At 30.0% G+C, this 17934-nt stretch overlaps 1 protein-coding gene across 1 annotated transcript; it reads left to right on the plus strand.

Annotated features, from left to right (window-relative positions):
* Positions 1-1132: 1132 nt before the first annotated feature.
* On the plus strand, positions 1133-15098 carry LOC123291382 (protein toll-like). The gene is made up of 7 exons (XM_044871652.1): positions 1133-1262; positions 8219-8926; positions 9287-9455; positions 10227-10512; positions 11691-11900; positions 12033-13053; positions 13940-15098. Exons 2-7 carry the CDS (start codon positions 8254-8256, stop codon positions 14374-14376), a joined length of 2796 nt encoding a protein of 931 aa, XP_044727587.1. The 5' UTR covers positions 1133-1262; positions 8219-8253; the 3' UTR covers positions 14377-15098.
* Positions 15099-17934: the final 2836 nt, after the last annotated feature.

Here is a 17934-nt window from a genome sequence, read left to right on the forward strand (position 1 = left end):
GGATACCGTGAGACCCACAAAAATAAGGTGTACGATTAGGCCAGTAAAGGTCAAAGACCCAGAGTTTTTTTTTTTAACAATTTTTAAAAATGCACAAATTGCCAGAATTTTAAACATGTCCATACAGAAAATTTTAAAATTAAGATCATGTTATCATTAATAAATATATCAGCAAATTTTAAAAATGATATTAAGGTTGTTGAGTCACTACAGAACAAAACACCATTAACTTAAAATTTTAACAATTCCCATATAATACCTATTATACAATTTGCGTATAATTTGCGCTCTCACGGTTAACTAGTGATGTTTACGAAAAAATGTTTCAAACAAAAGTTGTTTATTTTTTTATAAGGAACATTTTTTATATTTAAACTTGTATTCTATCTCTAACGGTTTTCAAGATGTGTCCTACGACCCAATTGACTTATGTTCCTCATTTACGAACTTGACCTCACTTTTTACTTCCTAAGCGCGCTATAAAAATTTCAGCTTGATATCTCTTTTCGTTTTTGAGTAATCGTGATGACAGACAGACAGACAGTCAGTCAACTTGAAATGAACTAATTAGGTGATTTTATGAACACCTATTCCAAAATTTGTTTCATAGTATCAATATTTTTAAGCGTTACAAACTTGGGAAAATGTTCAAAAACAAAATAGCCTCAGTCAATTTGATTTCACTGGTTTTGGATGTGGTTGATTAAAGTGGACTCATTTTGTATATCATCACAAGTGAATCTGCCAGTGCTTGCACTAATCGCTAATAATAATAAATTATGTTATTTGTAAGCAAAAGTGGGGGTTAATAATTATTAACAGTGCAATATCAAATATTAAATTTCATTTTTTGTCAATAAAGTGTTTATACTACACACATGTGAACACAAGCTTTGCAAATATTGTTCTATTTCGAAATTAATGAGGGAAAAAAATTTCGTAAAAAAACAAATAATTTCTAAACTAGAAATATGTTAATTTCGATATCAGTTATCAATTTAATTTTGTATTTGGAAGAAATTTTTAAAAAATTTTTAAAACAATAACAAAAAGTGCGTTTTGCGGCAATACGATTTTGCTTATTGTATAATTATGTGAAAATTTAAATAATTGTGTTATTAAGTTCGGTTTATTAATACCTTGAAATCGAACAGATAACAGTGTGTTTCAGTGATTGTTTGATGTGAATAAAACTTAGATATTTTGTAAAATGTGTGAAAAAGTATTGAAGATAATTTAAGGACTTATAAAATTCATCAAATGTAAGTATTTGTAAAAATTTTGCTTCAAAAATTATGAGTCATTTTTGTATGTACCTACACTCACTGTCAGAAAAAGTGCCACAGTTAAAACCATTCTAAGCGTACGCATCATATGTTATGTTATAATAGTAACACTTAGAATGTTTTAAAACGAGCATTTTTTGTGACATTGAGTATACATAATTTCGTAACATTCCCTCGGACAAACAATGCGAATACTTTGTGATCTCACCCCGCAAGTTGACAGAACAGCGTTGCGTTTTATTATTGAAAAAAAATTGAGAGGTTTTCGACAAAGGTCGCATTGTGATCCAAAAAAGGCTCGATTTAGGTTTGCAAAAAAATTTGACAATGGATTCTTAATAAAACTCGACGAGATTGGTATTTATGTTCTCTTTTATAAACATCGCCTGGAGTATACCCATATCGGTTTTATAAACTTTTGAATAGTTTTTAAAGTCCTGTATTTTTTCGGAAGCTTGTACAGGGTGTTCCATGACTCGATGGACATGGCTTAAGAGCGTATTCTTTGTACAATTTTAAGTCAAAAGTTTCTTTTAACCTTTTGCCCAAAACCAAATGGTTAATGAGTTATGGACACTATTGAATTTAACTAATAAAGTAACGACATCGTACACTGCTAAAGGAACTATTTTCGACCATGTTAAGAATAGCTTCTTCCTCGGAAAGATTTTGCTGTACATTTTGTTCTGCATTTGCTTTAAGAAAATTACCTTTTTCTGGCAAATGACAATGGACATTTAAGAATATTTGTTTATTAGGAATGCTTCGATCCGGAAATCTTCCCGCTAATATTCCCGCACTGACGCACGTGCACCCAACATTTTTTAATTGAAGCATTTTCATCGATAAAAGTTATTTATCGAGTTTCAAGCATATATAAACTTAAAAAAGACACTCGACGTATAAAAGAACTTTGGACTTAAAAATTCTTCAAAGAATACGCTGTTAAGCTATGTCCATCGAATCATAATCACCCTGTATATCTAAATGACTCAATGCTTTATCTCTTGGCTCAAATCTTTTAAATGTGCGTCTGATTACTTAATTATGGAATGTGAGGTGTTCCCAAACTATCGCTTTAGAAGGTTTGAGTGACATAGCGGATAAAGGAGAAAGATGCTTTTCTTGACTATTGTAAAAGCTTGAGACGCTCCGAATATCATCCTTGATATTTTAAATTGAGCAAATCCAGTTTTAAAAATACTCATGTATGAGTGGCTCATAAAAAAAAATTATTTTTTACTTTTTATTACAATAAAAGTATCTTTTATTTATATAATTTTTATAGCATTAACATTATTTTAAAAATTTAAATTTATTTAAATTAATTTTTTTTATTTAATTTTCAAAATTTAAATTATTTGATCTTGATTTATTGGTCATAAAATATAAAATATTACCTAGGTATATGTTGAACGATTGACATTTTCTGAAAATTTATTTCGATAAACCTGCTTTTTTTGCAAGAGTAAGATAAAACGGACAAATATATTTATTTATTTTGGAAACAACTTGTGTCCCGAAAAATTCTAAAAAAGAAACAGAACAAATGATTTATAGGTATTAATTAAAAGGTTTAGTCGATGTATTTTTATACGCCAGTATAAAAAAAAGAAGTGAAAACAGAACAATTGACTGAGTTAACTGTTGAAATATAATGTATAGCCAGTGTTGATTACTCTGTTACATTACACATGCATACATGTTACACATATATAACTGATATTCTCATATAATACATGCTATACAATTTTGGCATAATTTCGCTCTCACGGATAAACAGTGATGTTTACGAAAAAATGTTACAAACAAAAGTTGTTTATTTTTTATAAGAAACATTTTTTACATTTAAACTTTTGTTCTATCTCTAACGGTATACAAGATGGGTCCTACGGACCCAAGATCCAATTGACCTGTGTTGCTCATTTACGAACTCGACCTCACTTTTTCCGTCCTAAGTACGGCTATATTTCAGCTTGATATCTCTTTTCGTTTTTGAGTTATCATGATGACAGACGGGCAGACAGGCAGACAGACAGAAACCAGAAATGGACTAATTAGGTGATTTTATAAACACCTATACCAAAATTTTGTTCATAGCATCAATATTTTTAAGCGTTACTTTGGAACTAAACTCAATATACTTTGGTATATTTCATATATACATGGTATAAAAAGTTGTGTGTGTGTAAAAAAAATTTTTACAAGATTTTCTGACAAATAGTGCATACTATCAAAGTTTATGGAAGAAGATACAAATACCCACACATCCTACCATTTACAGGGTGTCCCAAAAGTATGGAAACTCTCAGTTAATTTAGCCATAATATCTCTTTGCCTTTATTGGCCAAGATTGTCCCTCTTGCCTTATAGAGTTTGCTATGAAATAAGATCATTGACTTTGGAATGACCTTGAAGGTCATGGACATATTCTGTTCTTTCCAAATCCGTAATAAAAAATTGGGGTTATTTGAAACATCGATTTTTTGTTCTTCGAAGTAATGTTCAAAAATTACGTCGTATATGGTATTTTTTATTTCTTTCTCCGCTACGAGATATCCAGCAGTTTCCATACTTTTGAAACACCATGTAGGTATTAAAGATGCATAATAACAGTTCCTTGTTATTTTATTTAGTAAACAAATAAATTCTTTCACATAAATAAACACATATGTTTGTTTTTGCGATTCTGAATGATTTTTTTGTTGTTGTTGATAAAATCTGTTTAATTTGGATAAATAAACTCAATTACAAAAAAAAAAAATCAATGGCTGATTCCATACGTGACTGACACTACATTCTGAACTCGTTTCGTTCATACTAGAAACAACATTATCTTACTTCCGAGTGCGTTGTGTGTGATAAATAAAAGTTGTTTTTGATAAGACTTGATTAGTTTTAATTTTAACTTGTTAAAAATGATTTAGAATGTTGCGCAAATGTGTGCAAAATTATTATTCTAATTTATGTGGTTTTATTATTCTATAGACTAGATGCTTATTTTTAAGCACGTGTAGCTAAAATAATATATGAAAAACTCCTAATAATACACCGAAAATTTAGTATTTGAACGTAATTTATTATGTCCATTAACTCAGTTAATTGTTTGTTTTCACTTGTTTTGCTTAGTATTTAGTAGACACTGTTGAAAATTATTTCGAAAATTATAAATATATTTTTGTTTGTTATTTATTTTCAAGTATACCACTAGTTCGATTTACACTTAGGCATATAAATATCACGAGTGTGACAAAATACATATACTCTGTCATACTCGTGATATTTAAATCGAACTATTGGTATATTCTATGTATAACTATGAATTTGTTAAAAGGTCGTGGTACAGACGTGTAGGTAGAATTTTTACAAAAATATTTTGAAAACTTATTATAAATAGCATCGAATTGGAATGATAAGAAACAGGTTGTATGAGATTGTTGCACTTTAATTATTTTTTTTTGTAGGTATAGCTTTTTTTTGGTATTTAAATTACTTAAATGACTGCATATGTTAGTTAATTAAGGTGACTATACACGTTCATAAAATTTGACATGCATACTTGATCAATCTTTTTATGCAAGTAAGGTAAATGTACCATATTACGGGATGTTTATGCATAACGCACTTTGAGACTGATTATAAAAATAAATACAAATATTTCCACAATGAAAATTGGTTTGTCGTTCAAAATGATTATAGACTATTAATTTTATGAGTGATTCCATATGTAACTGACCCTACATTAGACAGGCGCGGATTCAGCCCTCAAAACAGATGATGGGCACGGCGCAGCCACCCGAAAATCGGCCAAATGCAAGTCATAATATAAACTCACCCATGATCGATTTAGTGCATTCCTACAAAGGAGGTGTTTACAAAATATATGGCGCTCTGGCCAAGATTTTGTACAGTATATTTCTCCTCGTGGGAAAAGCCGTGAGGCGGCACTAGCAAACTAATAAACCTGTAAGATGTTAGTTTGTTCGCCCACAAATTAAATTAAACGGTAGTATACATTTTACATTAAATAATTCAAGCTTTCGTTTTTTTTTTCGCAAGGAGGAGAACTAAACTTTCGAAACAAATTAACTTTCCTGTCCCATTGAGGCAGGCAACCAAGATTTTACCCCGCGAAGAGTTGTTAATATTTGTAAGAACATTTTTATATTATAGGGTACAAACCTTGGTCGCCTGCTTCGATGAGATGAGCTACCGACTCTGGTATGGCGGAAGTATTTTCACATTCAGTTTTTCATTTGACCATCTAGAGTCGATATTCATTTATAATGGTTGATTCACCATCATTAATGAGTGGCCGGTACATCTGAACCACTTTTTTCACTGCCTGGGTATCGAGATTCAAGTTTTTGACACCAACATTTATTTGGTTCAGGTAATAAAACTCCCAACTGAAATTTTTCGATCTTTTTTACATGTCACCCTCAAAAATTATCAGATGGGGGTTTAGTATAAAAATTAGGAACAAAAAACAAGTCAGATTTTGTACAAGTCTGTAAGTCTTTAATTGAACGTTCAGTTTGACTTGTGTATTCCAAGCTTGTACAAAATTGGCATGATTCAAATTCAATAAATTCACAAGTGACATGTACAGTTAAAATGTTTGCGTAAAATTATCCTACAGACTTTCGCCTTATTACTTTTACATAAAATTGAATCATGCAAACTTGACATGTTTGTTGTTTTAAACGTGTATAGTCACCTTAATTAATAATTAATGTGTAGTAGATATAAAAATGATTATAGCCAATTTTTTTAATATATGTATAACTCTTATTCTATAAAAAATGTAAGAAAAACATCTAATTTTTTTGGAAATATAACATCATCAATTTGAAATGGTGATCATTAATTAAAACCAAAATTACTTGATATACGAGGTCTTCTCATTTCTGTGGTTAATTACAATGAGTAGTTGAAGAGACGATTTTTAAACAAACATCAAATTATTTGTATATAATGCCACAAGTTACAAGTGCAGTTATTAAAAGTTGGTTTTATACTTGTGGGTAGTATTCGCACCGTGCGTGAGTTTTATTGTAGGCGTTTCCATGGTAACGATACACTACTTTAATTATAGAATTGTATGAATGCATATATAATTGTATGGATTGCATTTATGACTTACATTGAAAATTTAATATTATTGTCTTACAAATTTAAATAAATAATTATGATAATTTACATTTGAAAAATAATATTTGTGCAATTTGATTTCTTATTTTCACAATTTTTAATGCATTAAGTTTAATTAATTCGTGTTTTTCAATAATTTTAATTTGACATTTTCTATAACATTAACATGTAAAGAATTGCAAATTAGTCATAACAGTCTCCTTTATCGCCAAAATTTTTCACTGGAAGCGCTGGCATCGAATTTATTGTCCCTACCATGACTACGCACACAACGAATACATTTAAAAAGTATGCTAGTGTAACGCCGCTTTCTCATAAATTGACAGTGAGACTTTCAGGCTTCCGTAACTATGTCCATATAGAACAACAACTTAAATCAAGATGTATTCAAATGTAAAATAAACATATTTATGAAGGTACCTCCATTGTCTACGCTATCAAACAATCGAACCAAAATAAATGAAAATAAAGACATAAAAAATTTGTTGATTATCTGCCCTACATATACATTTGATTTAAATATCTATCAAATTCGGAAAAATCAACAATATTCATTTTGATAATTTTTTGAATAGCTGAGAATTTTGTTTTGTTGTTAAAAACTTCAAAATGATTGATCATCACTGAATTAATTTTGATTATGCTGTAGTTTACAGAGGGCAAAGAGCAAAAAAATTTGTTTACTATTGCCATACGATTAAGTTTCAATTTGTTATTTGTTTTATCGGTAAAATCCGAGTCCCCTTTTATTCAGAAGGAAAGGGTTGTCCATAAAGGACGTCATGCTTTTTCTGGCAACTTTTGACCCTCCAAAAAAAAAAAATTATTTTTCAATTATTAATGCATTTGTAAAGAAAACTAAAAAAAAAGGGAATAAATGTTATTTTATTTATCATTTGGGTCAAGAATAAATTAAATTAAATTATTTTATGACAGTTAATTGAAAAAATATTTTATTTTAATTACTTATCATTTGATAATATAAATTTTTTTGTCAGGAAGATCATTTTAAATCAATCTCTTCTAATATTATATTATAAATATATATAAATGGATTTTAATGGAAAATTTTATGAATGACCTCGCACAAATTAGATCTAATCTGTATTTCGGTCAAACTTTTTCAAATTTTGGCAAATGATAGCTAAATTAAAGTTGGAAAATGTACTTATTTGTATAATGTATGCCTATGTGTGTATAGGCAAATACATATACAGATATGTATAACTACATGCATACGTGTGTTTTTTAATGTAAGGGTGTTGTTTTTTAATTCTTGTTTTTTTTTTTTAAGAATATGTTACGAAATTCAAAGAAGAAGCAGTGTTAAATGTTCAGTGGATGATAAACATAAACGTTATCAGATCGAAACGTTCTAAAAAGCTTTGTCACGATCAATTATAGAACATTCTGTATATATTAAGATAACCTGATTGATATTAAGATATATGTATATCATAAGCAGAGTTAGAGAAAAAATTAAACGGCGGATACATTTGATTTGCTGCGAATTAAATTTTATCAATCTGACCTCTAACATATCTACCGCTGTTTGTTTGAAATAACTGTGGAAATTTTATTATTTCAAAGATCGAAATAACACACAAAATCATAGATTCTAAGAAAGAAAATTTGATATGGAATTCAGATGATTGCCCATACACACACACACACACACAGCATATCTCACACTGTTACGTGACGGTTTGTTCCAGTTAGCTCACCTAGGCAAGACGCGTTAACGAATTCTAAAATAAAACGTTTTTTATTTGTTTCAGAATGCGATGTTGAGTCGTGGAAACACCAACAAAAAATGTACAAACAAATTTCCATATTTTTAATCGTGGTCACATTTTTTGTTCAAAACATGGCAGGTGTATGTATACAGGGACACGTGGAATATGGAAAATTTAGTTATACTTGTGGACAATTGGACACTATGAACAATTTACTTCTACCAATAAAATTAACCGCCGATGAGATTGACGCAACAGAATCGAATAAGCTTCGACTTGATTGCCACGAACATAATAAAATTAACGATTATCAAGACTTCAAAACCATCAACAAATTTTCAGTTCAAAATTTGACGACATTACACATTGTGTATTGTCCAGTTAATGCGAATTTCACATTTACAAATTTTCTAAATATATTTAATGTTTCTACAGTTAGCAAAATTTTTTATGAAAGTACTAAAGCTACAAATGTGACCTTGATAAATGGTGATTTCTTCGAATCGATGGAAAATTTAACCGAACTTACAATCAAAGTAACTTCAGATACATACATCCATTCAGACTTATTAAAAAATTTGAAAAATTTACGGGTATTAATTGTACATGACGGTCATATAAAATTTACAACAAATTTTTTCGAAAATACACCCCATCTTCAAGTTATTGAATTTTCATCAAGTAATGGCCAATATTTACCCCAAAATTTATTCGAGAATCTCCATAATTTGATAAATCTTCAATTATTTAGTATGAACATATCAATTTTAAATGAATCGATATTCGATTCGCTAGAAAATTTAAAAACTTTAAATTTAAATGATAATAAATTACAAACGTTACCTGCAAAGATATTCGAACGATTACGAAATTTACAGAAAATATATTTAAGACTTAATCGATTTGTATCGTTACCAAGTCAAATATTTCAAAATAATCAAAATTTAACGGAAATTTATTTAACTGATAATAACAACGTTTGGAGTCTATCGAATGAATTATTCTCGAATTTAACAAAATTAAAAACAATTTTTTTAAATAATAGTAAAATTAAAAATGTATCAGAAGATATATTTTTCAATTCATCAAATATTTTAAATATATCGCTGAAAAATAATCATATCGAATATTTACCAGATTTATTATTTCGAGATGCAAAGAATTTATTGAAGTTGAATTTAAGTGGTAATCGAATTAGAAATATTTCAGAAAATTTATTTAAATCGTTGGGTAAATTAGAAGGTCTTGATTTAAGTGGGAATCAAATTTCATCCATTTCGTAAGTATTTTTATTTAATCGCACATGTTTATCGCTGATCTGAATACGAAGGATCGAGTTAATAATTAATGATAAACAATATGAAGAGAGGTAATGAAGTCGATTCCCTAATATATTCCTCAGGTCCGTAACTAGAATGTGGCAAAGGAAGAAATTGGATAAAATTTGGATGCGATAGAGCAAAATTAAACTATTTTGGATTCTGAATACGTCAGAAAGTTAAAAAATTCGATTTTTTTGATAACACACGCAAATTTGGTCCGATCTTATTGGAATTTTTTTTGAAACCCACTAATTTTGGGTCATTCTTTTCACCTGTGATGTCAATTTTTCCCTAGCCATCACTGATGTGCTTAATTCCGTGACCAGGCCTCCAAATTCTTGAAACCTATTGGAGCTAGCTTAATTATGATCACAAATTTGAAAAGTATGACCCAAATTTAGTAGAATTACATACTTGATTTATCAAAATCGGATAAAATTTGGATGTGATAGAGCAAAATTAAATTTTTTGGATTCTGATGACGTCATAAAGTTAAAAATTCGAATTTTTTGATAAAACAGGCAAATTTGATCGGATCTTATTGGAATTTTTTTTAAAACCCACAAATTTTGGGTCATTCTTTTCAGCTGTGATGTCAATTTTACGCTAGCTATCACTTATTTGCTTATTTCCGGGACCGAGACTCCACGTTCTTGAAACCAATTAGAGCTAGGTTAATTTTGATCACAAATTTGAAATGTATGGCCCAATTATAATTTTTTTTTCAGCGATATTTTTGTGAATCAAAAGAATTTAAAAATCTTATATATAACACATAATTCATTAACAACATTAAAAAGTGACGTATTCAAACGATTAACGCATTTGGAAACATTGGCTTTAGAATATAATCAATTGTCATTTGAATACTCGAATCCATTCAACCATGTACGGGACCTTAGAGTTTTGGATCTGTCACACAATAATATTACGTCGATTTTACATACTTGGAAAATCGTATTGACAAAATTAACAAAACTTAATTTAGCTTACAACCAAATTAAATCCGTTGGGGTAAGTCAAAATATACATTTGTAATTTTAAAACACTTAGAATTTACCCTAAAATGTCTATAAAAATGATCCTTTTGAAGTTTTGGTTCATCTTTAGCTATGGCCAAATTTTGACCAAAAACGCCAAAATATGGACGAAGTTAAAGAAGGCCCAAAAATTAAATATTAAACAAATTTCAAGTTGCCTGAAACATATTTTTTTGATTGTTTTTTTCGCAAATATCGTAGGTTGCGCAGTAGCGAAATAACCGCAAGCCCTCTGCCCGACTCACAATTCTGGATTCACTAATTAATAAAAAAAATTTTTTTTTTTTTCAAATTTTAACTCTTGGGATATATATTAAGAACCCAAAAAAAACGAAAATCCAATTTATTTGCCTCTTAGACAAATATTTTCTAACAAATTACCTGAAATGGGTTCGAGAAACTGCTTTTTGTATAATCGTATTAGATTTTGAACGATTTCTACGCTCCTGTATATCGGAAATTAAATTTTCTTATCAATAAAAATATTTTTTTTATTAGAATTCTAATCAAAAACATTACTCATAAAGAATTGACCACAATGTGTAAACCAGGAAATAGAAAATGTGTTGAGCAGAAAAAAATAATTACATTTTTATTTTTTAAGATTTTCTATTTCGAAAACTAATCGTTTAGAGAAAAAATCTCCTTCCTTTTTTGCTCCACAAAACCAAAAAGTCCATGCACAATGCCAATGTCATTATTAATACTTTAATTAATAATTAAAAATTTACATCGAATTAAATTAAATTTTTCTTTATAAAAAAACTAATTTTTGAATTATTCGACTTGCAAGGTACGATATTTCACGACTTTAAAATGCTTTCTCTACACAATTCATACAACTATGTAATGTGTATTGCCTATAATCGATTGATATTAAAAAATCAAATAAATAAAAGTATGCATTTTTAGTCATAGGCCATTCAATTGAAGCAAACAGATATAATTTTATTGAACTTTTTAAGGCTTTCGGCGCAATTGTACATTCCCTAGAGCTTGAGTCTTTTGAGGGTGTCACCACCTCTGCAGGATGTCAACACCAAAGGACATTACCCATTATTGCAATTGTTTTATCAAAGTCTCAGGCAATACTGTTAATTTTTCAACGGGTGCCGTTTGATTTATTTATCGCTATAATGTTATTTGTTTTAGTTTCGAGATATATTTTTTGGTCGTCAATCGCATTCAACTAAACTCGATTTATCGAATAATTTAATCGAAGTTATTGACTTTTCTGAATCTGATATTGAAAGTAAAAGCTTGTATATTGATGAAATAGAAATATCGAATAATCCAATAAATTGTAACTGCAAGATTCATAATTTAGTACGATATTTCAAAAAAGATGAAAAAATAGCCGAGGTAAGTGTTAAATACATAGACAGTGTGTCTCCGGATAGAAGCAACGGCGGGAATCGAACCCGCTACCCTTTCCATTATCCCAATTTGATCACCAAATAGAAGCAAATAATATTTTTAAAAATTTTATTACAGGTACACAACGTGTTTAAATTAATAGCCAGCGATTTAAAGTGTGCCGGACCAAAAAAATTCCAAGATCATGATGTAAGAGAATTAGAAGTGAAAGATCTTTCTTGTCCCATCTCATCTAAAGATAATTGCCCACAAAAATGCAACTGTCATGTTACAAAATTTGATCACTCAACAATTGTGAACTGTTCAAATAGTAATTTAACAAGAATCCCATCAAAATTACCCCAAAATAATTTTTATCCAAACATCAAATTATATCTTGACAATAATAATTTGGGTAGCTTTGATATCAACGAAACTTTCGCCAATCATAGTGGTTATCAAAATGTTCGAGAATTGTACATCCAAAATAATCGATTATCTGAGATAACATGGCTTCCAAATCAGCTACGTGTTATCAAATTACATTCCAATCGTTTAGAGCAAATTAATATCACGATACTGCAAAATTTACCAAATTTAACAAATTTAACGTTGCATCAAAATCCATGGATGTGTGAATGCAACGACTTCACGACGAATCTAAAGAATTATATCCAGGAAAATTATACCATTTTCGAAAAAAAACACCTCACACAAATTTTATGTGATACGACACCATTTACAGCGATTAATGATTTATGCGCAAGGCAGAAACTTTGGATTACCATGGCCATTTCAATTTTAACGGCAACGGCTACCACGGCACTACTTATTGTTGTGTTTTATAAATATGAGATTGCAATTCGAGTTTGGTGTTACAAGCATAAAGTACTATTATGGTGGGTTTACGAAAAAGAAAATGATAACGATAAGAATAAAAAATATGATGCGTTTGTGTGTCATGCGCATCAAGATGAAGACTTTGTGACGCAACAATTAATACCAAATTTAGAAGAATGTGAAAGTCCATTTAAATTGTGCGTACATTCGAGAGATTGGTTAGCAGGACGGACGATACCTGATCAAATTGCACGAACTATTTTGGAATCAAGACGGGTGTTAGTTTTGTTGTCACCGCATTTATTGGAAAGTTCTTGGGGTAAGAATCTAAGTTTAACATATCAATATTTCGCTAGCTATCACTTACCTGCTTAATTCCGGGACCAGGACTCCACATTCTTGATATCAATTAGAGCTAGGTTAATTTTGATCACAAATTTGAAAAGTATGACCCAAATTTAGTAGAATTACATACTTGATTTATCAAAATCGGATAAAATTTGGATGTGATAGAGTAAAATTAAATTTTTTGGATTCTGATGACGTCATAAAGTTAAAAATTTCAATTTTTTGATAACTCAGGCAAATTTGGTCCGATCTTATTGGAATTTTTTTTGAAACCCACTAATTTTGGGTCATTCTTTTCACCTGTGATGTCAATTTTTCCCTAGCCATCACTGATGTGCTTAATTCCGTGACCAGGCCTCCAAATTCTTGAAACCTATTGGAGCTAGCTTAATTATGATCACAAATTTGAAAAGTATGACCCAAATTTAGTAGAATTACATACTTGATTTATCAAAATCGGATAAAATTTGGATGTGATAGAGCAAAATTAAATTTTTTGGATTCTGATGACGTCATAAAGTTAAAAATTTCAATTTTTTGATAACTCAGGCAAATTTGGTCCGATCTTATTGGAATTTTTTTTGAAACCCACTAATTTTGGGTCATTCTTTTCACCTGTGATGTCAATTTTTCGCTAGCCATCACTGTTGTGCTTAATTCCGTGACCAGGCCTCCAAATTCTTGAAACCTATTGTAGCTAGATTAATTATGATCACAAATTTGAAAAGTATGACCCAAATTTAGTAGAATTACATACTTGATTTATCAAAATCGGATAAAATTTGGATGTGATAAAGCAAAATTAAATTTTAAAAACTCCACTCTGAAATCGATTAGTAATTCGTTTTTTTTAACAGCACTACAGGAATTTCGTGTTGCTCACAAGAATGCATTAGACGAACGTCGATCACGTGTCATCGTTATAAAATTAGCCGAAGTGGATGAAAAGAAACTTGATCCAGAATTAAAAGATTATTTAAAATTAAATACGTACATTGAATGGGGCCATAGCCGTTTTTGGGATAATTTACGTTATGCGTTACCGCATCAAAAACCGCTAAGTAGACGTGAGGAAATACTTTCACAACAGATAACACAAGCGCTACTCAAAGATACCACTAACGATAGTAATCAATTCGAATTACCAACAACACAACCAATTTCGGTGAATCAACAGACTTCTGGGATACCACAAGTAACGGCAAGGGATAATACTAAAGATCCGTTAATGCATGACTTGTTAGATAATTTGCAGATTGTTCAGAACAAAAATTCAAATAGAAATATTGCTTGACGTTAATCGGAAAATATTAGGTCAATAAGCGGGTACTTTTTTCCAACATTGCAGAAATTTTTGTTGTTGTTGGAATATGTTCAGGTGTTTTCCCCGAATGTAAACCCAAGTAAGCAGGAGGGACGGTGCACGAGCTTCGTTTTATCAAATATCTCGTGAACCGTGATCGTAAGATAAAAATAGTAGAAGGAATATTTTTCTGTGTATAAAAATTCTAGCAAAAATTGTATAAATAATTTGGGTTTCAAAATGTTTGGAGTCATGAGCGTATTTAGCTTATATTCTAAGGGGGGGGAACATGAGTTTTTGGTGTATATGAAGGCAAATCTGAAAATTTTTAGCGAAAGTTTTATAAATCTAACAGTAAAATCGCATAAACATTTAACCAAATTAATCTATCATCCCCTCTCGGTTTGCCGCTGGTTGGGGTCACTGGAAACTTGCGCATTTAATCTTAACACATGTATTTCGCCTCGTTTTCCTCCTTTTATCCGTTTGCTCTAGTCCCCTGCATATGTAGACAGTACGTAAAAATTCGATGAATTCGACAAAATATACAATATTCTCTAAATGGCCGAGTGGCCTAAGGCGTAAGTCTTAGAACGTTGGACTATTTAAACTTAGGTTGCGGGTTCGAATCCAGGCAGCGGTAGTGTGAACAATTTGTAATTAATGGGAATGCAGAATTGATCACATTGTCGTCGCTTGGATAAGAACGAAGTAACCGACTCCATCCACATCAAAAATGTAATTGTCAATGTTTGTAATTGAATAAATAAAGATTAACAAATAATGATGTGGGTGGTCTCTGTGATAAGGCGTATGCCATAAAAACGGAGGTTAAACCCCCATTATTATTATAACGAATTAATATGTTTTTCTAAAAATTAATGAAAATAGTTCAAATTTTATAGAAATAATATTAGAATAAGTTATTTTTTAAGAGATAAAAATATCTAGTCTAATTTAGAAAAAGGCTGTGTGTACAAAGTTACTGCGAAAGCAATTGTTAATTTTGTATTGTGTGACTTTTGTTATTTCGACAATTTGACGCCACATACAAAAGAACACAGCTCAGATCTGAATAGCCGCGGAAACGAAACACTAAAAACAATTAGAGTTCGAAAAATTTAAACAGCAAAACGAATCAAGTAATTTTGTGACCTAAATTGATGACCTAAATGTTTCCAAACTCGTTACTCCCGGGTTTTTGGGGTCGCTGAACACAAATATCGCGATAGAATCGGGCACAAGGTTCCTCGGAGTAAAATTATGTCGTAATATTCACTTGTTTTTAAATTTCTAATAAATTTCCTGGCGCTCTAACAAATCGAATGCCGAAAACCGCATTCAAATCCGTCTTACTGTTCAAATTTTCGAACTTCAGTGCAGCTTCGTTTCCGCAACTATAAGTAAACAGTTTTTAAAGTGATTTTAAAGATATTTAAGTGCCAAATATTTAATAAATTATATATTTTAGTTATTTTATGTTAACAAACAAAAATAAATTGTATATATTTTGTTTAGTGCTGAATTAAATGAATTAATTGTTCATATATCCTGTACAAAAGTGTTGAATGTCAATAATTGCATTATTTATTTGGTTTACTAAAATTTTTTTTATTTTTTCCGAGAATGTTTTACAAAACCTTTAGTTGAAGCTACCTGTAAATTTTCAACTCCCTTGCTTTTATAGTTTTGGAGAAAATGGTCACCCAAATTTTTTTCTAATTTGCGCCCTCACGGGTGAGCAGTGATATTTACAAAAAAAATATTTCAAACAAGTTAACCTCGGGTTATTAAGAACAAAGGTAATTTTTTAATCAAAAAATTTTATTTAAGAAAAAAACATTAATAATAAATTCGTTTTAGGAACTATGAAATGATATTAGCTTCGTTTATTAATGGCTTCCAAAATTACAACTTAATGGCTACGTTTTTCCAAACTAAAACTTAAAGACTGTTTGTCAAAAACCATGCTGGAAATACCTTAAAGTTGTGAAATACCTTGAAGTAAAAACTCAATAAAGTAACTGAGCGTTCAGTTCTGCAAAACGCAGCCATCAATAATATAAGAAAACGGTCAATTAAGCAATAAATAAATAATATTTCTTTGTACATAGCTTAAATTTTGACAGAAATCATTTTTTAAATCATTGTTAATTTAAGGAAGGCATGAAGAAACGAAGATATCCAAATGCATGTCACAATAGAGGACGGTGAGGCACAGTAAAACACGTGGCAGGACCGCAATATTTGTATCTTATTTCAAGAGACATTTCGGACCGAATTACACAAGTTTATCTTCACGTTTATTTTTTTTTATTATTAAATGCTCGTATTTTCTTAATTTTTGGTACATATTTCTCATAATAATTGACATCGGAAAATACCGTTATCCAAAGTAGAAAACTATTCGAGCCTGGTTTCACATCAAACGTCCCCAATAGGGTATAGTGAAATATAACGGAATATTATATTCCATTTCTAAATTCTATTTATTAGTAGACTTATTACAACTATTGAGCGAGGCAGAAAATTTTTAATAAATAATACTGTTCCTCTGTGTCTCACCTTCCCCTACCGATCAAAAGATGGGACGTATTTATAAAATAGAAAAATTATTAAAAAAAAAAAACAATTCTTTTAAATATACATTGAATAGTCTGCGGGACAGTACTGAATGATTAATACATACTTCGTGAGTGATTTCCTTTTGACGAGTCTATCAAACTTTCTCTCTACGACATTTTTTCAAAGGTGCTGCGTTTTCAAATGGGCATGATAACATAATTTTTAAGCTATCGGTTAGAAAAAATGCAATAGGGAATTTGTCGTTCACTATTATCACTTGATAACATTAATAATTATTAAACAATTTAGCCAAAGTGACGAAAAGTGAAGTAAGTACTGCATGTTCGAGGTGGTATACAAGCACATCGGTGCAGTATTTTTGTCGCGCCTAATTTTTTATTTGTTAATAATTATTAATGCTATCAAGAGGTCATAGTGTCCATATAGCTTAAATATGACGTTATAATTTTCATTTAAAAATGAAACACTTTCGAAAAAAAATTTTAGAGAGAAAGTTTTGTAGAATCGTAAAAAAGGAAGCCACTTACGAAGTTTCAAGTTTTGTCCTGCGGACTAGAAAGTTCGACCATAAAACACATTTTATCTCATTTTATTTTAAATTTCATGCCTTCAAGACAGTATACTTGTGGAAAATGTGATGTTTTTTTTTTAAATACTACCATTTGATGCGTATTTTATGGACGGACTCTTTCTGAAATTATTAAAGCATAACGAAATAGTCATTTTTTAGGGTGAAAAAATTTCCACAAATGAAAGCGTCGATTATCCAAAAAAAAAAAAAAATTAACATTGTGGGTAATTCCAAAAAAATAAAATTTATAAACATGAAAACAAAAACAAAATAATTTTCTTTGGGTATACTTTTGGGATAACAAGATTTTGCAGAAATTGGACTAATCTCTCCATTCCCATTTAAATCAAATGAAAAAAGTATCTAAAATAATTTAAGAGACGGTGTAAGAT

The sequence above is a fragment of the Chrysoperla carnea genome, chromosome 2, assembly GCF_905475395.1.
Source record: "Chrysoperla carnea chromosome 2, inChrCarn1.1, whole genome shotgun sequence".
Lineage (NCBI taxonomy): Eukaryota > Metazoa > Arthropoda > Insecta > Neuroptera > Chrysopidae > Chrysoperla > Chrysoperla carnea.